The 26,576-nt window shown below is 46.6% G+C and overlaps 1 protein-coding gene across 1 annotated transcript in view; it reads right to left on the bottom strand.

Annotated features, from left to right (window-relative positions):
- Positions 1 to 26,576, bottom strand: part of DOCK3 (dedicator of cytokinesis 3) — a 566,279-nt gene that overhangs the window by 197,750 nt on the left and 341,953 nt on the right. The window contains exons 25-28 of the mRNA XM_054976377.1: positions 22,528 to 22,614; positions 6,236 to 6,428; positions 1,988 to 2,115; positions 1,226 to 1,372 (exon numbers count right to left, since the gene is read on the bottom strand). Of these exons, the coding sequence (XP_054832352.1) occupies positions 1,226 to 1,372; positions 1,988 to 2,115; positions 6,236 to 6,428; positions 22,528 to 22,614 (555 nt within the window). The remainder of the gene's footprint in view (positions 1 to 1,225; positions 1,373 to 1,987; positions 2,116 to 6,235; positions 6,429 to 22,527; positions 22,615 to 26,576) is intronic.

Raw genomic sequence — 26,576 nt, 5'->3', positions numbered from 1 at the left:
GCAGCCTCTCCTCTCGCATTTTCACATATGGAAAAACTACACCTGCTTTACTGCTAAGTGTTGGTGTGTGTGTGTGTGTGTGTTAAACACATAAAAGTAGGACCTGAAGAAAACATTGCAGTCCTAGTCAGTTCTTGTTTATGAGTCAACACAGAACATCTATTTTGTAAATAAATACTGTATAGAAAGTGTTTTCATAAAAAAATACCAAAACTGTAAGTTCAAGAAAAGAAAAGAAAATAGTGGGAGAACTTCCTTTGTCTCCTTTCACAGCAGAAAGAATGCCATTTCCCTTTTGTTCAAAAAAAAAGAGGAAATGTTCCAGTCTTAAATATATTTGCTTTGCAAATAACATTTCTATATTCAACATAGCATTTAATGCACTATCTAGAAAAGGATCCTAATTTACACAGAGAAGAAGGGAGAAGAAGCTTTCCAGATATAAAAGTATAGTTGGAAACATTCAGTGGATAATTACTTAGCAAATCGCTGAGGCACCCACTGATAATTTTTAATTCTGAAAGTTCTCTGCAAAACACTAATAATATAATCTAAACAAGCTATACTGTTCCACTAGTTAAGCGCTAAACCACTCAAGATTATTTACATGAGGATGCTCAAGTGAAGGGAGACACAATGTTAGCTGGGAAGTGTAGTTTGAATTTCACCTCTCTCTACAGAGCTGGCTAGATAGTTCCTCAAAGGGTTTGTTAATAATTGACAGAGCCTTGGGGAAACAAAGATGAAATTTACAAATCATCTGAGGAGCAATCTTTGCTGGCTTGTTAATTTTACCTCTCTACAGAGCCAGCAAAGATCACTCCTCAGAGGGTTTGTTAATTTCCTCTTTGCCTCCCCCAAAGGCTGTTAATTATTAACAAACCCTCTGAAGAATGATAGGCACTGTAGAGTGGTGAAATTAACAAACGCTCTGAGAAGCGATCTAGCCGGCTCTGCAGAGAGAGGTGAAATTCAAACTATGCTTCCCAGCTAACATTGCATCTCAGTTCAATTGAGTGTCCTTGTGTAATGTCTTGTGTGGTTTAGCTCTATCATCAACAGGCTCACTACTTAGCTTAAATTTACCTGAGAATGCAAGTTTCAAGTTTCTCATTGTTAAAGGAGACAAAGTTCATTCAGGATATGGTAATAAGGTGAATATGAAGATAGGAAAGAGGGTTAGGTTAGATAAGCAGGAAATAGAACCTGATTGTTAGTTACTAACAGTGATTTCAGCTGTGCATTGTGGGCAACGCTGCCCTCTTACCGCCTCCTGAGATTGCGATTTACTCATGATAGTAAGTAGAGTCTGTAAAAGTACATCCAGGAGGCTCTCCACCATCATTTCTACTTCCTCAACTACATCTGTCTCCTAGAGTATGTAGCCAGAACATAAACAATTATCACCCCATAGAACTGAAATAGGAAGACAAACATTTTTCATGTATCTCAGGAAAAATCAGGCATTAGCGGTTGACAGAAGAGATAACTGAATTTGGGACAGAGATAAAAATAATAATGGATTTTAAAAGTACTTTCCAAAGATAAATGTCCTTACAAAGAGATAGAAAACTACAGTCCTAGATCCTGAGTGTTCCTAAATCCAACAGGATAAAATATCACTGCAATGATCTATTAACAAATTGATACTCAAAATGTTGTATATCACATTTTTTTCAATATTTATGGTTCTATTTATATTAGGAAAAAATAATGCATCAAATTTTCTCTGTAAATGCAGGCATTAACTAACAACCCACTCAACCTTCTATCTCACTTACAGATCTATATGCTATGCTAATATGTATCTATAGACTTTAATGTTAAAATTACGGTGGTATGTATGCACAGCTGTCACATGCAATAATTACATGACAAATTTTAAATAAAAAATTCAACATATACCCACATCTGTGATAAATTCATCACAAGCAGCTTTGTTTTGTGATGATATACACCAGAATGAGTAAGTAGAAATATAGATTACCAAAGAGCTAGTTTTGATGATGGAGAAGATACTGCTGAGAATCCCAGAGCAAATAAGCAACTCTTTTTGCTGTCTCAGGTGAAGATGAATATGATGAAGAACCACTGGTAACAAGATACGTCGAGATTCTAGAAGGGGGAAATCACAAACTCTAACATCAAGAAGAGAACTACATTTAAATTATCACTGTAGGAAGTGGTGATCTTGTTCAAAAGCAAGCATGTGAAAGGAGAACAGCTATCATGAATGACAGAGAGAGGTGCTGTAAAATTCACAACTGGTCCCTTAAACAATATGCCAGTTTAGGACACCAGGAAACAGATGTAATCCATCAACAAACAGATTCTAATTCTAAACAAAGTGTGAATTTATAACTTGTTGTAAATTGTCCATTGAAAAGGGATGTATATTTTTTCACTTATATGAATAAGATTGTGTGTGGATTTTTAATTTACTAGCATTAATATTCTGCTGCACTTTGTTCAATTAATATTTCTTCCTGCAACAGCTTGAATGATCCAAAGGCCATGCAAGTTTGAGTCCTTATATGTTTATAGTAGGTTTCATTGGCAAACATTTATTGGGTCATGAATAATTATGACAATTAACATAAGAAATCAAAGCTCACTGTATGAATTAATTCAGGTTGACGATGATTTACAGTGTAATCCTATGCAGAGTTACTCCAGTCCAAACTCACTAAAATCAACTGATTTAGATTAGGATAACTCTGTATAGGACTACATTGTATTAATATTTTCAAGACAGGAAATGCATGTGAACCTCTTTGTTGCTTTCCTTTAGGACCAAAATAACTGCATGATGCTAGAGTTCCACAATTGGAACTTCAGACATGAAATTTGGCCCTAAAAAGTAACCATTGGGGGCTGAATAAAGATTGGGGCCACAGGGTGTGGAACAAGAGATTTAATTCCTATTGGTTGTTCTAAGCCTCAGTAGGAGAAAATAACAAAGACAATGCACACAAAAATATTTTGTGTGCATTGTGTGTCTTTCCCCCCAACCAGGACTTAAAAACAATCCAGCAGGGACTATCATCCATTTGGGGAAATGACATGGGTAGGTGGCAGGGGAAGGGGATAACTGCATCATAGCCCCAAATCTAGATCAGGCCCTCCATGTAGCTGCTTCTGTAGGGCCAGATTACATGCACAGATGTCTAATTATTGAACTTTAGTGCCACAGGTACTTTGGCCCTCACACTGGAAGTTCAAATGACGAATATGGAGAATTTTTCAATATCCTGCTCAATTACACATTTGAAAATAAAGATAGCTATTGTTAATCTTCTCTGATTTAGTTTTGAGTTCCCAGAAGATAGCTTCTTTCATAGTATACAATGTTTGATGAAAGATTCCTTTTCATTTTGCTCACCTTTCTACTTCTTATTATTTAGAGTGTTTATATCCTTTCTCACAAGAAAAGTTCTGGCATCAGCTCACAGTCTATTATAAACATATAATAAAATCTGTATAATAATTAGATCTGCTAGGCAGGTAGATGCAGCGAGAGAATTTCACAACCAGGTGCCACAACAAGAACAGTCTCTTGTAGTAATACCTCACTTTTCCGAGGATGGGGAGCCACACAGTTCAAGGCTTCTGATAAAAATCACAACACTTAGGTGGCTTTGTACAGGAACTGGAAGACCTTACTACATGAATGCATGAAAATGCCTTATACTGAATCAGGCTATTGTTCCATCAAGGTCAGTTCTGTCAACCCAGACCAGCAGCTGCTTTCTAGTCTCTGGCAGAGGTCTTTCACATCACCTGCCACCAGATCCTTTAATTGGAGATGCCAAGGACTGAATCTGAGATCTCCTGCATGTCAAGCAGCTGCTCCAACCACTGAGTTATGCTTCCCCAATCCATACCTCCTTAAGACACCCTGGTCCCAGATATACAGGATATCTCATACTTTATAAATTTTAGGTCCCATCAGAATGTAGTCAGAGAAAAAGGAGAGAAGTTTGGGCTCTTCTTCTTGTTCCATTCCTTCTATGATGCTTCTGATTGTAAAAATTACCAAACACTATGAAGGAAGAATCTAAATTTCATTGAAACAGTGATTCTCAGTCTGTGGGAGTGCCTTTCTGAGATGCATGGAGGGGCAGCACAAAGTTCCAGGATAGCAGGCAGAACCAGAGACACTTCAATCCCAGTTTATGCAGTTATTAAAACTGCCATGCTCGCTAAGGAAGCTGCAGAAAGGAGGGAAATTATAGACATTTCTGGCCATAGCAGTTCTTCCTTGGTTCCCCTCCTTGGTCTGTAGGCTTATGTAAGGAGACATCCTGCTCCAGTCCTCTTCCAATGCTACTAACCCAAACTGTAAACACACTGTATTATTTACTACATTTAACTCTCCAGTAGCGGGCTGCATACCATCAACTACATGTGAGGATTTTATAAACTCACCTAGTGAAGAAATGACTGCTAATAGTGAGGTCAGAAAGGGAAGGGTGATTAGAAAAGGAACTTGTTCAATAAGTTTGAGAGACATGGCTTTGAATTAGGGATGAGTAGGTGCCTTCATTTCTACTCTCTTATCATTCCATAGAATGCACTTTGCATTCCCCCTAAAATTTTCACTGATGGAAGGATCATAGCACAAACATGGCTTCTCTACCTCCCCCTTGCAGCCCTAACTGCTTCCCCAATAAGCTGCTCATGGAGGATATGATATTCTAGGAAGTGAGGGGGGATCTGAAGTGTTCCACTGGAGTAGGGAAATGGGTAAAAATTGCCCAACCCTGCACTTGCACAAATTTTAGGCAGGATTCAACATAAGAGGTTTTGTACAAAAGAAAAGCTCTTTTCTTGTGGTTTTCCTTGAGATTCCTCAAATTCCTTGAGAATCAGAATATACGAAGGTTACTTGTGATATGTACTTATTTGCTTCACCACTAACATCACAAAAAATCCTTCCTGTGATTCAATAAATAGTTTGGGAGCACTGGATGCTACAGAATTGCTAAAGCTGAGTGGGTATAGAGCAGACTAGTAACCAGCATTGTTAGCAGTCAGACTTCCTCCCCATGCTAAAAGGGCAGTTTATGGATATGGAATACCATAAACCCCTTGCAATAAGTCCTAGACACTGCCTGGCCCCAGGCAAAGTGGATGCCAGCCAGTTTAGAGATTGGAAAGTTGCCAAGCCATAAGTCATAGGGGGAATGACTGATTGACAGTCCTCCACACCTTGGAAAGCAGCAGAGATAATGAGGCTTCCTGAGAAAACTCCCTGCCTAATCTCATAAAAGCCTTCCTCTACCTCCTCTCTCCCACTTACCTAATCAAAGCTATTCAGCACATCTGATAGTCTTCCCATCCAGTACTTACCAGATCACCAAGCAATATTTTTATTTATAGACCATCCCAGATAGTCATATCAGTCCTTTCCCAACTTATTATCCTACCTCCAGATAAGCCATTAAGCTATTATTTTGAAGCAATGACATCAGTTTTGCCCCAGGGTATGTTTTACACTATAACTGGGCTGCCTAGCCATGTGCTCAGTGTGTGTGCGCGCCTTGGTACCCATCCACACACCCCCAATCCATTTGAGCCTCTTCTCTCCATGAAACACTGGTTGTTTTACTGCTTCTCTGCTGATCTCTTCTCTCTGAGACTGGTAATTATAGCCCTTCCCCTGAAACTGCTTTCCCATTTCCTCACTGTCTTCTTAATTAGCTCTGTGTGTATATGTGTATTTTTTTAATGCTTGTCTTTTATTCTTCTGTTAATAAAAAATCTTTTTGGTTGAACATCTGCCAGTTTATTTGAGAGTTCTCTAAGGGAACAATCTTCATATAAATAGGTGGAGAATTCTAGTTACCCCCTGTCACATGTCTCCTTTAATGCTAATCCCCCCAATTAATTAAGAGACCTCCTATTTGGGTAACAGCATGGGAAAACACTAGTAGCCCCATGAAAAAACAGGATATTATATATACATATTCCTTCCTTCCTTCCTTCAACTAAACTCTGAGCATGTGTGGCCCAGTTAGATTGGATTAACAGACTGTATTAATCCACTCTTATTAGCACCATTCTTCTACTATCACTTACATGTACATTAATATGTCAACTGTTGCCATTTTTTCTATAATATTTTTCATATATAGAACACTGTTCAGTTTTCTACTATGATATCTCAATGATACAGTGTGAACATTTTCTTATTTTCCTACATTTTGGTACATTTAAATGTAATGCCTCTTACCTGGGAAAGAAAATAAGCGACTGTCTACAGTACGAGCTATAGACTGCAGTTTAACTACATCCATAGATTGTCCAATATGCACTGTACTGGGCATGCTCCCAAGAGTGCCCCGTACAAATTCTGCCACCTCTTGTACTGTAAACATCTGCAGTAGCTCATCAAAAATTGCAGGGAAGGAGTTCAACAAAGCAGCCTAGAAAAGAAACATAAAGAAATATGAGACCACAGGGAACTGTGTTGGTGCAACAGGAACATAATCACAGCTTTGTGTGAAACACAAATAAATGATTATACATCTGGAGAAAAGCACAGAACCCAACCTAAGGCACCGTCTTTAAAACACCATGCTGTCTGTATGACATCTGGCATACAAATGCATAGTTATGTCTTGCAGTCTCGTAACAGTAACACATAATAATATCAGTACTGTATATTTTACAAAGACAGAGGAAATGTCTTTAATTTTGAAGGCAGAATCAAAAGAATGCTAGATTGTTTTATCTATTTGTGATTGAGTATTTTTGTGTATTTAGAATTTTTATCTTCGATTTCTGCTTTGATATGGATAGGAATAAATTATAACTCTTCCTGAAAGTTGTTTTTAAACACTTATTCTGACTGCTCATAGCTGCAACACTATGATGCAGCATTGTTCTTTAATTCTAAATGAGAACATGATTATAGGAAAAATGCATCAAATCGTACAAAGAGTAAGCTTTGATCTTCTTCTGTGGCAATGGAGTATCTTCACTAGTTTGGAATTACTCTGAAATATCTGAGATGGAGATAGGATCTCAGTCCAAAACAAAATATTATGTTGCATTTAACTTATGTCTTGATAAATCCCCTCTCTTCATTCTCCAGATACGGTTAATAAAATCAAAGCAGTTCATAAATGACTGTGCATGGGGACAATTGGTCACAGAGCCAACCAGAGGGGTAGTGATCTTGGACTTGGTTCTGATAGGAGCTCAAGACCTGGTAAGAGGTGTAGATATTTTTGCACCAGTTGAAAACAGTAACCACAATGCTATTAAGTTCAGCATTCATGTCGATGCAAAGTTACCTCTGAAATCCAAAACAGTAACATTTGACTTTGAAAGAGGGAACATTACAAACATGATGGTACTAATTAGAAATAAGCTGAAAGGGAAACACAAAAGAATCAGATCCCTAGAGGACACTTGGAAGCTATTTAAAACCATACTAATTAACGTCCAATAGAATGTATTCCTCAGGTTAAGAAATGTACTGCAAAGTAGGGGTGTGTGATCCAGGATTCATGATTCAGATAAATTGTTGGATTTTTGCTGATCCATCATAATCCAGCTATGTAAGATCACACTGGAGAATCCTGGATCAGATCCAAGAATCCAGACTGTGATGGGCTGGATTACTCAGCTGCAGAAACAGCTGCAACAGAGGTGAAACAATAGCAGCATGCAACAGGGCAGTGGATGGCATGAAGTGGAGGTCAGCTCCATACTGAGGCAGGAGAAGGGCACAAGGCTGGGAGGCAGAAGGGCTGGCGGGCAGGAGGAGAGTGGTGCAAGGTTGGCAGGGATGAGAACTGGTAGGCTGGAGGAGAGCAGTGCAAGGCTGCCAGGCAGGAGAGCAGGGCGAGGCTGCCTGACAGGAGAGTGGCACAAGGCTGGAGGGGGACATGAGGCATCAGGAAGAGTGGATTCCCATCCCATCCCACCTCCCACCCAAGCTCCAAAAGAGCCCTTCAAATCACTGCTGGCTGCCTTTTAAACTCTGCAGCTCCAGCGAGGTGCCGCTCCTTGCTTTGGTTTGGGAGGATTCTCTGGCTTGACATTGGTTCCCTTGGTTAACATTGGCTCTGTTGGGTTTTTTTGGCTCAACTTGCATAGGGAGGGGGACTTGCATTTAAGACTGGCTTTTGGTGTGGGGTTGACTTTGCTTAAGGTTTCCCTTTGCCTGGAAAGCCTTGGAAGTGTTTTCGCCATCAGAAACAGTGGAAAGTGGCTGAGGTCTTGTTCAGAGGTCCATAGAATGGGACCACAGTGTCCAATATTCCTAAAACTTGGGTGCATTTAGTGGACAGGAAGGAATGGGTTCCCTGAAAATTTGGTGGTGTTTGCTTGAAAAATGACACCCCTCCCAGCCCCCTATATTTTTCTCCATTATTCCCCATAGGGAATAATGGCTGGATAACTTTGAGATTTTCTAACCAAATTAGAGAATCTGGCCCGGATTTAAAGAATACCAAATACCAATTTTTTTTTTGGTATTCCTGAAATCCAGACCTGGATCACCTGATTTATTTATTTATTTATTTATTGGTGCTCAGCCCTACTGCAGAGTCCAAATGCCTATGGTGGTTAACAATCCAAGTCAAGGAAGCAATACAAGCCAAAAAGACTTCTTTTAAAACTTGGAAAGTCTACACCACTGAAATGAACACAAGAGAAAACAGGATCTCGCAAAACAAAGAGCACAAGTTAATATTTAAGCAAGAAAAAAGAGAATTTGAGGAACAGATTGCTAAAAGCATCAGGATAACCAACAAGCATTTCTTTAAGTATGTCTGGAGCAGGAAATTAGCCAGAGAGGCAATTGGGCCTTTGGATAACAAAGGGAAAAACAAGTTAACACTTACCTGTAACTGTTCATCAAGTGGTTGCCTGTGCACTCACACAGGAGTTCTGTGCATGTGGAAGCCAATCACAGAGATATTTTTTTGAAGCTCCAAGGAAGCAGAGGGCACTCTTTTCCCTCTCCCCCATTCTGGATTCCCATCTTTTGAGGCATAAAAAGGAGGAAGAGGTGACCTTCCCTCAATTCTTCAAGGCCACCACTGGAGAGAGATATTTTTAGCAATAATAACAAAGGGCTCACAGTGGGGCAGGAGGGATGTGTGACTGCACAAGTGATCACTTGATGAACAACAGTTACAGATAAGTGTAACCTTGTTTTCATCATTGTGGTATATGTGCAGTCCCACATGGTAGAATAAGGAGCTGACTTAACCAGAACATGAAAGATGGGTGTAAACTCATGTTGAACAAAGACTGGAGTACACCTCTTCCAACTTAAGCATCTTTTGATGCACTCACCCACATGAAATAGATGTACTAGGCTGCTGCTTTACAGATTACATTGCTGGAGAGTCTATGGTAAAAAGCAGCCAAAGTCACCGGTTCTTGAGACAAATTAACATTGAATAGAAAGAGCAGTCAACTTGTGCAAGCTCATAGCAGAAACGGATGTAGGAGACAATCCTCCTGGAGATGGGCTGAGCCAAAAGCTTGTGGCCTGACTTGAATCCTGACAAGAAATGAAAAGGTTCACATCTTTTCTTAGAGATTTAGTCATGTGCAGGTAAGTCTCTGCGTTCATCGAGTGTGTAATAGGCTTGCTTTCTGTCACCCTGGAGATGTGGAAAAATACGAGTAATGTCCTGATTCACACAAAATGTGAAGATCACCTTAGGTAAAAACTGAAGGAATGGTTGTAGAACTACCCTGGAATTAAAAGGGTTTAGAAAAGGAAGGTCATAGCCGATGGCCTGAAGCTCACTGATCCTATAGGCAGATGTTGCTACGAGGAATATAGTTTACATGATGGGTAGTCAGAAAGGTCAAGTGACCAAGGGCTTCCCCATTAATTTAGCCAAAACTAGGAAGAGGTTCCATTGTGGGACAAGAGGGTGAACAGGAAGAAACTGATTAAGTAGACCCTTTAGGAAATACTTTGAGGATCTTTGGGTAAAAACTGACCTTCCCTCACTATGGATATTCTCTGATGGAGTTGGATGAAAGTTCTCCATGAATTAAATGCAGAAGATAGTTGAAGAGATGTCCCATAGGGCAGAAAATAAAGTTGATACTCTTTTGTTCAGCCCAAGGGGAGAAACATTTCTATTTCAAAGAACAGGAATGCCAGTCAGAAGGTTTCTTAGCATTCAGAATCACCTGCTTGACAATGAAAAGGGTTGGTTAAAATGAATGACTCGTGCAATCAAATGAAGGCTGAAAATATTCAGATGTAAGAAATGTCCTTGAGAGAGTCGATTGTCCTCTGGACAGAAAATGTGATAGCAGCCTTGAGACAAGTTTGTCTTGGCCAGAAAAGGTGGTATCAGTATGGCTCAGGTGTGTTCCTTCCTGTTTGGTACAGGACCCATGGAGTAAAAGGGAAGGGAGGAAGGCATGGTACACGACCTCCGTCCATGAAATGTGTCCTAGAGATGCAAGTGGCACCCACCTTAGAGGTGGGTGGCTCCACAACCTGAGTAGCACCAGGAGTTGCCAGGCTCCTCCCAACCAAGCAACCCTGAGCAACCATCAGCAGTTAGGAGATTCTGGGGAAGCCACCAGTGGAGCCATCAGGCCACCCAAGGTGCGGTAGGGCTTGATTGCCCAAGGGAAAGGTCTGCCAGGGGCCTCAACAATGCCAGCAGCCAGCCTGGCCAAGCATCTGCCACCCCGACCAGTTGGCAACCCATGACATAGCAGGAACAGTGCAACCTTGCAGCTACAGAAGCCTCAGCGACTAAAGATGCGGGGCCATGTCCCAGGGCTGGGACAACATGCAACAGCCTCCAGGAAGCTGCTGCCCTGCCCTGCCTTTGCCAGGATGTGGCTGATGAGGGATCAGGCCTGGGGAGGGCAGAGTGGGGCATGGAGGCAGCTTCCCTGGGAGAAGCAGGGGTGGGACTGGGGCAGGTCCATATGGCCGCCTTTGGCCCTGGCCTTGCCTTGGGGGTGGGAACTTGTAGCATAGGGTGGAGATTGTGTTAGAAGGGAGAGGATTTGAGGGCTCCGACCCTTGGCCACAGAGCAGAGTGGAGAACTGACCCTACTTGGGAAGGACAGCCTCCAAAGTGGACAGGAATTCTGAGGGGCATGCAGCCCCAGCACCTAGCCCGCTATTTCTGAGGCCACTTGGGGGGCCCTTGGTGGGAGGGAGCCACTTTGATGCACTGGCCAACAAGGCAGCTGAGATCAGGAGCTAGTCCAGGGACACCAGAGACTGCAGCATCACCATGGCGGACGGGAGGGCAGCGAATCTGGCCACAAGGGATCCTCACACTCTCTTTTGGAAAAATGGAAAAAGGTAATCTCCAAGCAACTCCCATTTGTGAGTTACTAGTGTGAGCACACACAATGTGCACTTGAACCTTGAGTAGAGGCATCAGTTGTTAGTGTAATGATGGTGTTTTGTGTCAAAAGCAGGTTCGAATCTATAGACCACCACTGTAAAGACCTAATTACCTGTCTAGTAGGTACTGAGAACCTATGATTGGGAGAATATGAAGTGGCTTGGTACCTCCGTACAAACCGGTTTTGTAAAGTGTACATGTTAAGACGTGCAAATGGCACTACAGCAGCAGATGCTGCCAAATGGCCCAACAACCTTTGTATTCTCCATACAGGCTGAAAGTGATTCTTGGAGAATATTGCCACCAGTGATTTGATGGCTTAGGCCTTATTAAGCTCTACCATCCACAGAGTCAAGGACTGCCCCAATATAAGTTACTTTTTGGGAAGGTTCAAATTTGGACTTATTAAAATTGATAACCAATGGACATGCAAGGTCCTTCAACGCAGTTTTCAGCTTTCTGTCAAAGTGGAAGTCGATAACCTCTGACTCTTTGGTCTTAGCCATTGTACAAAATGGTTATGGGTTAGAATTTGTAGTGCCTTTTGATTACATGTTGTCTTCTGAAGCTATGAACAATGTATTAGGAGAACTTGGAGATGAAATTCAAGCCCTTCTCCAGAAAGGTGCAATTGTAGAGGTTCAGGATACAAGTTTTCTACTGGGTGTTTTCTCTAATTCTTCCTTTTCCCTAAAAAGGATGGGGGCCTTAGGCCTATTTTTGATTTGAGAGGTCTTAATTGGTACCTCAAAACTTCAAAGTTCAAAATGGCCACTTTAACAGCTGTCATACCTTTTCTGAATCATAATGATTGGTTTGCTGTCCTGGACCTCAAGGATGCATATTTTCATGTGGCCATCAGAGAGGATCACAGAAAATACCTTTCCTTTAAATAACTTGATAGGGTCTTTCAGTATACTGTACTGTCCTTTGGTCTTTCTACTGCACCCAGGGTGCTTACTAAGTGTATGGCTCTGGTTGTAGCACATCTAAGGGAACAGGGCTGCTCTATTTTTCCCTACTTTGATGATTGATTCATTTCAGCTTCATCGAAGGAGGAGCTCCTAAGGGATGTTTTGCTAGTAGTAAGCACTTGCTTATGTTCTCCTGCAGATGGGATGATGTTTTCATCTGGTGATGGATCCAATGCTGTCTCAGATCTGACCTCCAATGACACCAGCAGTGGTTCATTGTCATCATTGGAATCGTAGGTAGTTTGCAACTGAGCAGGCGATGGGGGAGGGAGCCATGCCTGTCCTGTGGATGTTGAAAGTCTCGGATCCGATTGGTGGAAAGTGTCAGGGCTTGCCGCCGCTGCCGCTGGGCGTGGCATTGGGCGGTCTGCTCCTGACGTCATAGGGGGGCCAGGGATGCTGCAGGACCCTGCTCTGTGAAAGGAGGGGCGGTATACCTCACCCAGACTCCCTCTCAGTCCACTCGCTGGCCTGCTCAACCTGGCCTGCTTGCCCCCTGTGTCCTTCTTCATCCCCTCCTTCCAGAACTCTCCTCCAAACCTCCACTCTTGCATTGCACCGCTCTCACTCCACATTATCACTCCTTACTCACATCCACCACCACAGGGCTCTTCCCAGCCAGCTTTTATAGGGCTTCCTTCTACTGCCCCACCCCTCTTCCAGCCCAGTCTTGGGTTGCACCAAGCAGTTGCAGCTGGGGTAGCTGATCTGGCCCCACTGACCAGCACCAGCTGTGCCTTGTTCCCTGGCTGCCCAGCCTCCCTGCCTTGGCTGATTGCTGAAGGCCTGTCCAGCTGCAGTCCCCTGGCTAGCAGCTCGGCCTCCCTGGCTGAGCTGATGGCTGAAGGTGGGTCCAGCTGCGGCTCCTTGGCTGGTTGCCCAGGGCTTCCTGCAGAGTGCCTCCAATAGCCCCACCTGGAGTGGCTTGGCTTTTGGCAACTCCTGGGCCAGGCTACTATTTTCTAGCTGGGGCGTGGCTTTGGGCTGTTGGGGCTGCTGCTGCTTCTCCTCCTTAGGTAAGGTCTTTGGGTGGGTGACTGCTGGGCCCCCAATCCCTCTGCCCTTGCCCCCTTCTGCCTTGCTTAGTCCCCTTTCCTTCCCCAGGGGAGTGGGACTCACTGGCTTCTCTCTGTCTCCCCCTGACTCCTGAGGCCCTGGGCCTTTGCCTCTTGCCCCTGGCGCCGGCAGGTTCTGGCTCCACTTGCCCGTGGGAGGGGATGACCTGCTGTCCCCAGGCTGCCCCCTCTGCTTGCCAGTCAGACCGGTTGACCTACTGCCTGCTGGCTGACCAGTTGACCTGCTGGCTGCTGGCTGCCCCCTCTGTTTGCCCGTCAGCCCGGTTGACCTGCTGTTCCCTCTTGTCAAGTCTGGGGGCTGGGGCTCAGACCCCGGACACACCTCCCCACTTGGCTTTGAGTTGTGGGGGTCCGGTTCAGCCTCGAACATGCGGGACATGAAGTCCGCATCCACATGCCGCGCCCCCTGGCGGTATTTGACGGTGAATTGGAAGGGTAGGAGGGAGAGGTACCACCGCAGCACCCTGGGGTTGTGCGCCTTCATGCGATGGAGCCACTGCAGGGGTGCATGGTCTGTCAGCAGTACAAAGGGGTTGTTGGCCAGGTAGTACTGCAGGGCCCCAACCGCCCACTTGACCGCTAGGGCCTCCCGCTCCACCGTGGCATAGCGCTTCTCGGCGGGCTGGAGCTTCCGGCTTAGGAATAGAATTGGGACATCCACGCCATCCCGCTCCTGGGTCAGCACGGCCCCGAGGCCGGTGTCCGAGGCGTCCGTGGCCAGTGTGAAGGGCCGGTCAAAGTCTGGGTTCCATAGGGCAGTGGCATTGGAGAGGGCTGACCGCAGGTCCTTAAAAGCTGCCTCTAGTTCTGGGGTCCACCGGACTTGGTTGGGCAGCCCCTTCCTCAAGCTGTCTGTCAGGGGCGCCGCTCGGGAGGCAAAGTGGGGGATGAACCGCCCGTAATACCCCAGCAGTCCTAGGAATCGCCGAACCTGCTTCTTGGTCTTGGGCTGGGGGGCGTCGGCTATTGAGGCCACCTTGTCCGGTGGTGGCCTGACTCGTCCTCCCCCGACCACAAAGCCCAGGTATTGGAGTTCCCGGAACCCCAGGTGGCTTTTCTTTGGGTTGGCCCGCAGTCCGGCCTGTTGAAGGGCTCTCAAGACTGACTCCAGGTGCTGGAGATGGGTGGGCCAGTCCGGGCTAAAGACAATGATGTCGTCAATGTAGGCCATAGCGTATGCCCGGCACTTGCCCAGCACCTGGTCCACTAGTCGCTGGAACGTGGCTGCTGCACCATGGAGCCCGAAAGGCATTTTCTTAAATTGAAAAAGACCTTGGGGAGTGGCGAAGGCTGTTTTCTCCCGATCTTCAGGTCGCACGGGCACCTGCCAGTACCCCTTGGTTAAATCGAGAGCTGACAGGTAGCGAGCGGACCCCAGGTGATCCACCAGCACATCTGCTCGGGGCATGGGATAGGCGTCGAACTTGGCCACCTTATTCAGCTCTCGGTAATCGACGCAGAAGCGGGTGGTCCCGTCCGGCTTGGGCACCAAGACTATTGGACTCCTCCAGGCACTCTGTGAGGGCTCAATCACCCCCAGCTGGAGCATCTCGTCCGTCTCCTTTTCCACCGCCTCCCACCGCTTTCTAGGGATGGGTCGCCACGTAGCCCGAGCCGCCTGCCCTGGCTCGGTTGGGATGGCATGCTGTATCAGGCTGGTGCTACCTGGTCTGCGGGAGAAGACGCCTGGTACCCGGGCCCATAGAGCCTGTAGCTGGGCCCGCTGAGTTGGGTCGAGCTGGGGGTCCACCTTGGGCTCCTCGAATTCTGGGCCTTCTGTGGTCCACGGCAGCTCACTGGACGGGAGTTCCAGGGGGTCCTCCGCCAGCTGGCACTCCTCGCTGTCCCGCTCGTACCACCTCTTCAGCAGGTTCACGTGGAGCGTCTTCCTCTGGCGTCGACGAGGCCCACACTGGACCTCATAGGTGGTAGGTCCTAGTACCTTTGTCACCACATAGGGGCCTCGCCAGGGGTCCCCCTCCTCCCTGGGAAAAACTGTGCGGTGGACGAGGACCTTCTCCCCCAGCTGGAAGGTTCTCTGTCGCATACCCCGGTTGTACGCGGCCTTCTGGTGTGTCTGGGCGTGGACCAGCTGTCGGCCTGCTTCTGCTTGGAACTGCTGCACCCGCTCGCGGAGTTGGCTCACGTACTCCTGGACTGAGGGGGCTGGGGGGCTGGCTTGGGGGCCCCATCGCTCCACCAGGCGGGAGAGCATTCCTCGTGGCTTTCGCCCATACAGCAGTTCAAATGGGCTAAAGCCAGTGGAGGCCTGGGTGGTCTCTCGGAGGGCAAACATCAGGGGGTCGATATACAGGTCCCACTGGTGAGGTTTGTCATGCGTCATCTTTTTCAGGGCCTCCTTAACAGTCTGATTCAGGCGCTCTGCCAATCCATCTGTTTGGGGGTGGTAGGCAGAGGTGAACACCTGCCGGATCCCCAAGTTCTGACAGAGCTGACGCATGGCCTTTGCTCGGAAGGGCCCTCCCCGGTCTGTCAAGATTTCGCTGGGCAGCCCCACCATTGCGAACAGCTTGGACAACGCCCGGACCACCCCCGGGGTCTGCATAGTTTTCAAAGGAATGACCTCTGGGAAACGTGTGGCGTAGTCCACGATCACCAGGGCAAAACGGTAGCCCCGGGGTGTGCGTGGCAGTGGGCCGATAAAGTCCATCGCTATCCGCTGGAAGGGCACCCCCATCACTGGCAGCGGGGAAAGAGGGGCCTTTGGCGGGCGTCTCGCTGCCACCCTCTGGCAGGTGGGGCATGAGCGGCAGTATGCCTTCACGTCCGCATTCACCGAGGGCCAGAAGAAACGCTCGAGGATCTTCCTCAGGGTCTTGTGGTGCCCCAGGTGCCCGGCCCAAGCGTGCTCATGGGCGGTGCGGAGGACCTCCGGCCGATAGCCTGCTGGCACAAGTAGTTGGCGGACCTCTCCCTGGCCATTCGGGGCACGAGCTATGCGAACCCAAACCCCTCCTTGCTTCTCAATGCGAGGGAGCCGTTGGGACCTCCGTTCATCCCGCACCTGCTCCTCCTCACGAGCGGCTGTCTCTCGCAAGCGCTGCAAGGACTCATCTGCCCCTTGGGCATCACAGAATGGGTGATCTGCTGGGGGTCCAGCTGGGTCTTCAGTCCGTGGTTCTGCCCCTGGTCTGGTGGAGGGACCCTCTCCCAGGTCGTCGGCCTCCTCCACTTGCAGAGTGGTGGCAACTTGTGGGTCTGTCAATTCCCGTGCCGCCTCCCGCCGAGGCCTGGCGATCCCTGGGGCGTCTCTTCCCGATTTCTTCGCTGCCTGCTGGAGGAGCCTGAAGAACCCCGGGGCATCTCTTCCCAGCAGCATTGGCACGGGTAGGTGAGCTACCTGGGCAACTTCCATTTGGTGGCAGACCCCTAGGTACTCTACCGTTAGGGCCGTAGGGTACGGCTGGGTGCGGCCCATCACATCCGTCACCGGGATCCAGCGGAGCACTGGGGTGGCAGCTGGGAGGAGTTGGGGCCGAATTGCTGAGACTGCACTCCCGGAGTCCAACAGGGCTTGTAGGATCAGCTGGCCTATCCTCACGGTGGCGCATAAACTCAGCACCTGCTTGCCAGGTGGTGGGTTACTTTCCCAAGCCAACGCACATACCACTGGCGAGGAGGCTGTGGGTGTGCAGGCTTGCATCCGCTGCTCCACGGCCTGCATTAGCTCTGCCTGAGCTGTTTGGAAGGCCGCCTCCAACTTCCTCCACATCCTGTCCAAGCATTCCTCCAGCCACAGTCTGAGGTCTGCTGGGGCTACGGCATTGGGATACATCCCTTCGACTGGCGCCTGCGTCGGAACGGCTTTCCCCGTACGGGCCACCAACTTGTCAGGGCTTGCCGCCGCTGCCGCTGGGCGTGGCATTGGGCGGTCTGCTCCTGACGTCATAGGGGGGCCAGGGATGCTGCAGGACCCTGCTCTGTGAAAGGAGGGGCGGTATACCTCACCCAGACTCCCTCTCAGTCCACTCGCTGGCCTGCTCAACCTGGCCTGCTTGCCCCCTGTGTCCTTCTTCATCCCCTCCTTCCAGAACTCTCCTCCAAACCTCCACTCTTGCATTGCACCGCTCTCACTCCACATTATCACTCCTTACTCACATCCACCACCACAGGGCTCTTCCCAGCCAGCTTTTATAGGGCTTCCTTCTACTGCCCCACCCCTCTTCCAGCCCAGTCTTGGGTTGCACCAAGCAGTTGCAGCTGGGGTAGCTGATCTGGCCCCACTGACCAGCACCAGCTGTGCCTTGTTCCCTGGCTGCCCAGCCTCCCTGCCTTGGCTGATTGCTGAAGGCCTGTCCAGCTGCAGTCCCCTGGCTAGCAGCTCGGCCTCCCTGGCTGAGCTGATGGCTGAAGGTGGGTCCAGCTGCGGCTCCTTGGCTGGTTGCCCAGGGCTTCCTGCAGAGTGCCTCCAATAGCCCCACCTGGAGTGGCTTGGCTTTTGGCAACTCCTGGGCCAGGCTACTATTTTCTAGCTGGGGCGTGGCTTTGGGCTGTTGGGGCTGCTGCTGCTTCTCCTCCTTAGGTAAGGTCTTTGGGTGGGTGACTGCTGGGCCCCCAATCCCTCTGCCCTTGCCCCCTTCTGCCTTGCTTAGTCCCCTTTCCTTCCCCAGGGGAGTGGGACTCACTGGCTTCTCTCTGTCTCCCCCTGACTCCTGAGGCCCTGGGCCTTTGCCTCTTGCCCCTGGCGCCGGCAGGTTCTGGCTCCATTTGCCCGTGGGAGGGCATGACCTGCTGTCCCCAGGCTGCCCCCTCTGCTTGCCAGTCAGACCGGTTGACCTACTGCCTGCTGGCTGACCGGTTGACCTGCTGGCTGCTGGCTGCCCCCTCTGTTTGCCCGTCAGCCCGGTTGACCTGCTGTTCCCTCTTGTCAAGTCTGGGGGCTGGGGCTCAGACCCCAGACAGAAAGCTCCTGAGTCACCTGGCAAGTGACAATGGTAGGAGGGTGAACACAACAGGCGTATCGGTGTCTTTCAGCCATTGAGCACCCCAGATCGACCAACTGCTGGTTATTGGATCTGTGATGGCGTCAACTAAAAAGCATTGGAGAGTTGATTCCAGCAGGCCTCGGATCTGTAAAGGGCATTAGTTCCCTGCTTAACTCTCTCTGCACCTCAACCAAGATGAGGATTGGCATCCTAAAGCTCGCCCTCCAACATGGATCTGTCAGAAGAATGTAAGTGTGGTGATGGGGTCCGAGGGGGGACCAAAATAATTTCCTCCAACTCAGCAGGAAATTGCAGGAGTTGACTCTGATTGGATGTCAACTCTGCCCTTACTTTTGAACTCAGTATCGACTTTGACTCTGGTTTCGACCTCGACTCCAACCTAGATTTCAACTCCAACCTGGATTTCGACTCTGACCTCGACTTCGACTCTGATTGAGATGTATGTTTCATCTTCTTAGGCTTTTTCATTGGAGGCTTGGAGGAATGTCTCGGATCTGAGGGTGCCTGTGAAGTGCTAGGTTTCGCAGAGGTCAGGTTCAATCTTGCAACAGACCATGAGGAGGTCACAGAACCTGCTCTGGAATGATGAGGTGTCCCCAAAAGCCATGCTCTCTTATGATCTGGCATTGAGGGCTGCTCTTTAGTGACAGGTGTTTTTGCCAAGAAAACTCTCTCTCACAAAGCAGCCTTAAGCCGTACAGCTCCCTCATTCCGAGCCTTAGGCATGAATTGTCGGTATATGGAGCAGGCTCTGATATTATGGCCTTCACCAAGGTACAAAAGACACAGCTCATGCTGGTCTGAGTAGAGCACTGAGTAGAGCACCTTGGTAGAGCACTGGGGACAGTTTTTGAGCAAGGCCCATGCCTCAGACATAGTGAAGGAATCAGAAACACTCACTTAACGCTGTGATTGTCAAAAACAGTTCACAATCCAAAGAAAAGTCAGTCAGTTCTGAAAGATCAAAGCCAGTAAAGATCACAGAAGAAGTAAATGAACGAAGCAATGAAGCTGATCCTCTCTTCTTGGCAGCTCAGGGGAACTGAGGGGGGGGTTGCTCCTCCTGTATAGTCACGTGCCCATTTAGGTGGGAAAATGGGTCTCTATGTGACTCTGGAGAAGCAACCCTTAATGGAGCTTTAAGAAGCTACAAGGAATCTTCCATGCAGCAAGCCTGCGAGAATGCACAATACCCAATGTGGGACTGCACAGAAGAACAATGGTGAACTGAGACTTCTCAATGTTTTGTCTTCATTTTCACCTTTTTTGCAGATGGCTCCAATTGACTCTGATATTGAACTGATGAAGCTGAAGCATCTTGTAATCAGCCTCAGGTAATCGAGTTGTAGGAGAAACTGATGATGCATGTTCAGGGCACTCTGGTTCCTTGTCAGTGGTTTCTGGATCTGTTGGGGTGGAAACTTTGAGGTCCAATTCCCAAAGAGCAGCTTTAAGCCATGATGTCCTTTTGTGGTGTGTTTTTGGCATGAATTGCTTCCACACAATGCACCTCAAGGTGTTGTGTGCTTTGCCTAGGCAAAGTAGGCACTTCTTATGGCCATCAGACTGGGTTGTCTTCATCCTGCAACGGGAGTAATTTTTGAAGAGTGTGTTCGATGCTATGGAGCTGAAGGTTGCATTTCACATTCAAGAAACAAATGGATCTGAAGAGAGGAGAGAGAGGCATCTTTTTTTAGCTGCACCAAAAGAATTGATGAAGCTGCTTGCCTGCTCTTTTATAGGCGCGGGAGGTGGGCATGAAAAAGGATGGGTGAGTGTCTTGTGCTTTTGGGAGCTGTAGCACAGCTGTGGCTGGCCTGTGCATCTACAGTTTCCATGTCAGACTGCACAGAAGCCACAACAATGAATAAGCACCTACCATAAAAAATATTAATGTAAGAGACAGGCATTTTGATACAGTTTATTCTAGTCAAACTACTGTTAAAGTGTTTTGGTTAATTTATAAACAAAGATGACTGTGGATTAACAAGGTAACTGGCAAACATCAAAGTATATCAGACAATAAAGCCTTTGCCTTGCTGCTGTCAACTCTTTAAAATGTTATCTTTCTTCAATGAAACAGCATTGAAACAGTACATGGGGAATCTCACATACTCATATATTTCAGGCTGTAAGCATTATTTGGATCAATTGGTATATTAATCAACTTTAGTTTGAAGTTTAATTAACAAATCCATAAAGAAAAATTGTAACCTCTGGGTCTGGGAATAAAAGTATACTTCTTCTTTTTAGTCTATGTATTGCTGTAATAGAGAATGAAAAGTGAAATCTTGAAAATAGCCTTTTCTTCTAAAAATGAGTGGCAGCTAACTATTCTTTATTAAATAGTCCCTCATGTTCAGGGACTCACATATGTATTTCTGGTAATGGATGGTTATCTCATTCCATTCAGATTCAGCAATAGAGGGAAGGGGTCACACTCAGTCTGGATTGTGCACTCCACCTCTTTCATGATTTTTTGCAACTGATTTATATTTACATGGCCCTCACTCCCTGCACCATCTCCCCCTCCCCTCACCACCTATATATCTCTGGCCAGTTTCTTCATACCCTCCATGCATCTGACGAAGAGAGCTGTGGTTCTCGAAAGTTTATGCTACAATAAAAGTTGGTAGGACTTAAAGGTGCTACTGGACTCTTTACTATTTTGCAACTACAGACTAACACGGCTATTATGGACATATGTGCAGACTGCCTCTCCCATAAGCTCAGCTGCAATGCTTTATTTCAACTGAGGAAGGCCTTTTGAAAGTGACACCCTATAATTGGTCAAAATCATACCAGAGCACTCTCTATTGTGGCCACTGCTTGAAAGAATGGCCTTACACCTTTTTGAAAGAAACCTTACACACAAATATTATTCTGTAGAATGTGACCAAACAGAATGGGAGACCATTTAATAAGGAAATGCTTTTAAAAGTTTTTAAAATTATTTTTAATGTTTGTTGAAATTGTATAGTTTTTATTGCATTAACTGTTGTTTTAAATTTCTGTAAGATGCCATGAGTCTCTGTGAGAAATGTGGGCTATAAATTAAGTCAATAAATAAGTGTATCACAATGGAGGGCATTTGCATTAAACATTATTGCTCAGTGTTATTTATACAGATTTATGGAAACTGATTTGCAAATCAATCCTTATTTTTTACAACAACCCTTGTTAGAAACACTATACTGTCTTTTTGGGTTCTCTCTAAAGTACTTGGGACATGATAATCTGAACATAAATAGTTAATAATGTTAAATTTATGATATTTGAAGAAAGTGGGAAGGTTTGGTTTGATTGAAAGATGTGTGATGATTTCAATAAATGGTTTCATGGTCACTGTCAATTCATAATATACTTTTACAGTCAAATCCAAACAGTTACACACTTCTACATCCAATGTACTTAGAAGGGTGTAGCTGTGCGGAAGATTGCTCACTTTAAATTCTTTCAAAATGACTTGAAAATTTGAAAGCCAGCATATAAAAAACATAATCATAATAAAATAGGACAACAATATATTAATATACAATCACTGTCACTTCAACTCCTTTGTCTTCTTTAAATTATATCATTGGTACATTTTGTGAAATCTCAGTCCATACTGGTGCAATATTCAGCAACTATTATGCAGTGACATTATCTCCAGTGATGCGTTTAGAGAATGAGGTACCAGAAGAACTGTAATTAGAGAGAACACACTGCCGTTTGAGGTCATCATCATGGAAAATCAGACTATAATAAGAAAAAACAAATCCAGTCTAAAATCTTTTCCTTATTGATTCTTGTGTTAAATGGATAATTAATTATCACCAAGAATGATGTATGACAAAGATTCAGTATCTCAATATTCTTCTACATTATTTTACTTATAGCTGCTTTATATTACCATGTCATTAATAAAGGATTCTTTATACCACAGGATGATGTCCAACAATCTCTCTCTAATCACCAGTTCTCATAATCACACTGATTCATGCAGAGTAGACTTATTTTTAGTGTTTTGAAAATCACCTTGCAAACATTGAGTTGTGCAATATATTTCTATTCTGTGTACAGGAGGATGGGTTAGGTAGGGGAGAACAGTCACTAGGTACATCTGTGATGAAAATTTGTGCAGAATATGGGGTTAATTACTTACAGAATTAAATGATGGCCTTGAAGTACCACCACATTTTTGTGGGGCACATGTCCCAGCTCCGCTCACCTGTCCTCCAGGCTGAGGGGCCTATGGGGCAGTTAGGATCAAGGGGCAACACAGTGGTAAACAGGAAACAAAAAGGTAAACTATTGAAGTATTAAACAGATCACATTGTATAAAACTCCTCAAGTAACCAAGATCAATTGTGAAATAATCAGTCAGTGATCAGAGAATAATGCAATCAAGCACTCCCCTTTCCTTATATATCAAAAAGAGAAAAAACAATTTTATATACTGCTTCCTTAATCAAGGTGTTCAATCATAGGCTCATTAAGAAGGCCATAGCCAAGAAGCGTCTAAAACCGCTGCACATTTAAGGAATATTTCTGAGGGGGAGATCTCTCTCTCTCTCTCTCTCCTCTTATTTTCTCACAAATATTCCCTAAACATGCAGTACTGTTGGAGCCTTCTTTAGCTCTATTAAAGAGGCTTTAGAAATACCTGATTGAGGAGGCTCTTATCAAAGATTTTAAGAAACATTTTGTCACTGTATGCCTTATTTTGTGCTGTGACCACTTTTATTGTGATAATTATCACAGTTTGGTAGGAAACTCTTAAAATAAAAATATTTATTAATTAGATCTATCTTCTTGTCTACTATCTAGTTTCTGAATGTGGCAAACACTAGAACATTGAACATCTATATTTAAGTGCAGAGTATTAATAACAATACTTAGTAAACTCTTTTGTTTACTTCCAGCACCTTAGTTTTTAAGGTAATTTAATGTATATTGTTACATAGCTTTCACCCATGCAATAATGTAATAGTTTTAAATATAACTAGAAATCATTGTATATATTTAATCAAAAGAGAAACTCTTGTATTTATGAGAACCAATAATGAGTTATTACCAACTCTGTGATTAATCCCCCATTACTCTGTGATTAATCCCCCACTGTTTAAAAAACATTTAGGCTTAATATACATGTAGCTTATAAGCATGAAATACGTTGTTCCAACAAGACACCTTATTTTTTCAGTTCTTTCAAAAAAGATATTAGCATTTTTACAAATATTCATGGTGTTCCTCATATAAATGTCAGATGGACCCACGCTGGACCTTGCGTGGGGCAGTGGTGAAAAGCAAGTGAGGTGCAACGGAGCATTATACCAGCTCACCTCTGGGGAAGACCAGTTAACTACTCTGGTTGGAAGACACTCTGCCTGGAACAATCCCGTACATGGCAGCGGATCGCGAGGCAAGGAGACGGTGGAGGAGTTGATGGAGGAGTATTTGCAGATGGAGTCTATTCTTAGACAAAGGATCCCCTGGAGGGGAAGGGGAACAGGAGCCGGAGGAAGAGGAGGTGAACCCTATGGGAGCACTTCGGGAGGAGTTACAGGTGATGAAGTGCGACCTACTTGCCCTGACCGGACTTACGTGAGGCCTGCTGCAGGATGGCGCCCAAGCCCCCCCAGCGCAGAGGGCAACTAGAACCACCTGCACCCACAGAAGCCCCGTGAGGACCAAGAGCACCCAGGCCCTTGCTGGAGGGAGAACCGTGGGGGGCCAGGGAGTTCCTGGCCCCGCTGCTACCTGGTGGTGCAATCTGGAGGCTTGGTTCGACGGTGATCCTGAGAAGCTGGGATATTTCCTGGTGCAAGTGGTGGAATTTCTCAGGGAGTGGGGGCACACCTTCATTGATGAGACCAGCCGAGTAAGCTACCTAGGATCCCAGCTGGAGGGCCCCACAGCAAAGTGGTGTGTAACCCTGTATATCGCTCAAGCTCCGGAGTTGAGGAACGTGGAAGCTTTTGTCCAAGCTTTGAAAGACCCCCTCGAGGAGGACAGGGTGAGGTTCAAGTTGAGAAGTTTAAGGCAGGGAAACCGGTCGGTGTGAGAATATGCTGTGGAATTCCAGCAGTACGCGGCTAGGGTACAAGACTGGACCGAGGGGATGAAGATTAAATTCTTCTGGGCAGGTTTGAATCCAGACCTGGTGGCGAAAGCAATGGTGCAAGATGACCCTCGAACTCTGCTGGGATGGATCCAATTAGCCTGTGAGACTGAGAACCGGGAGCAAGTCACCAAGCTACTGAGACTACAGCATCAGGTGGGGCAACACAGGTCTCCTTCGGAGATTGTGGCCCGAGAGAAGTAGTTCTTCTGGAGCCTCCTCCCAGTGGTGGAGTGAGCCCTCCGTCTCAAACAGGGCCTTTGCCTGCAGTGTGGGGGAGAGGGCCACCTCGCAGCCGACTCTCCAGGGCAAAGAGTGGAGGAACAAGAGGGCCCCAGAGACCAAACAAAAGACCACCAAGCAGCCGACGCAGCTGAGGGAGGAAGCAGCGGCTGGCTTGAAAGTGGTGGATGAGTCGGAGTTGCCAAGCAGAGACCCCTCCAGACCCGTGGAGGATAAGCACCTGCCGGTGGGAAACGAGAACGATCTGTTGTGAGGGGGCCCCACCAGCAGGTCACTGAGGAGCCACCACCCCAAGAGGTGAGACTAAAAAGGCCCTGTTCTTTTTGCCTGTGACTTTAGTAAACCCTCGAAGAGGGACTCGTATCAGGGTAAGAGCCCTGATTGATTCAGGATGTACCAGACTTAATCGCCTCAGCGTTAGTGACGGGGCTGTGGCTGGAGGTCAGGAAACTTGCTAGCCCCATCATTTTTGAGCAAATGGACGGGTCCTGAATGAAGGGGACTCTCACCAGTTACGAGACTGAATTTGCCCCCCTGGGGATGGGGAACCACTGGGAATCTCGGGCGTTTGTAGTCAGCACAGTAACTAAATTTCCCAGAGAGCCAGTTTGGTGTAGCAGTTAAGAGCACGGGACTCTAATCTGGAGAGCTGGGTTTGATTCCCCACTCCTCCACTTGAAGCCAGCTGGGTGACCTTGGGCTAGTCACAGCTCTCTGGAGCTCTCTCAGCCCCACCCACCTCACAGGGTGTTTTGTTGTGGGGATAAAAATGACATACTTTGTAAACCGCTGAGTGGGCATTAAGTTGTCCTGAAGGGCAGTATATAAATCGAATGTTGTTGTTGTTATTATTGGTACTGGGAGAGCGCTGGCTGTACAACCACGACCCTAATATACGGTGGAAGGCCGGAGGGCTGTTTCCTGGGGGGTGGGGAATGTCAAGATCATATGTGCGACAAGAAGTGGGAAAAGGCAGCCCCATTGTCAGTTCTAAGGAGGGCAGTCCATGACAAATAGATCCCCAACCCCTCACAGCAAGTACTCCAGGGTCCTGGTTGAAAATGTTCTATTATAGAGATCCAATAAATTCACAGGTACTTCCAAAGATGACTAGGATTGGCAGGAATGAGAATATAAGCAAATGCACTTTGATATAAGGAGCAGGATTCCCCCTCCCCTGGGGAAGCTAGCAAAAAGGCGTGCAAGTCCCAATTCTCATGAGAAACACAATAGCTTTGTCTGGCCAGAGCGAGCCAGAAGATTACAAGGAATTCAACTCCCTTGGTCTCTTGTGAAGTTTTACAGTTTAGTACAAGGTCAGCAACCAGGCTTCAGAGATAACAGGTTCAGCATTATTACTTTTGTTTTTAGGCAAGCCTGTCCTGGAGGCATCCTGGTAGTCACTCGACCCCGATGAACTACTCTCCTGAGGCTCTCCGTGAATTTCACTGGCTAATTCCAGTATTTGTACATCCTGCAGTGCCAATTGCGCCGCATCCAGGGGGATTGATAGGGCAGCGTGTGCAGCGGAGTACAGTCCCAAGCCCCCGATCCCCGGGGGTTGTGGCAGTCTGCGGGCACTGTCTGTCCACCCCTGAGTAAGGCTGGTTACCGCTAGCATATCATAGCGCATTATTTGAACTTGTTCCATGAGGACATCTAGACAGTCCCCCACGTCTTGCACCCCACCTGGTGGTGTTCCCCAACCCGTTCCAGGCGGCTTGTGGGGGGCAGCTGTCTCACTTCCCTGCGCCTCCACATAGCACCCGGCTATCTCATCCCACCAGAGATTGGGAAGGTCGCTGAGCACGGCCGTGTGAAGCACTGCTGTAGATGTTTGGAGTGAC

The sequence above is a fragment of the Eublepharis macularius genome, chromosome 4, assembly GCF_028583425.1.
Source record: "Eublepharis macularius isolate TG4126 chromosome 4, MPM_Emac_v1.0, whole genome shotgun sequence".
NCBI lineage: Eukaryota > Metazoa > Chordata > Lepidosauria > Squamata > Eublepharidae > Eublepharis > Eublepharis macularius.
The sequence above is the reverse complement of the archived record's forward strand: the minus strand, read 5'-3'. Positions and strand labels throughout refer to the sequence as shown.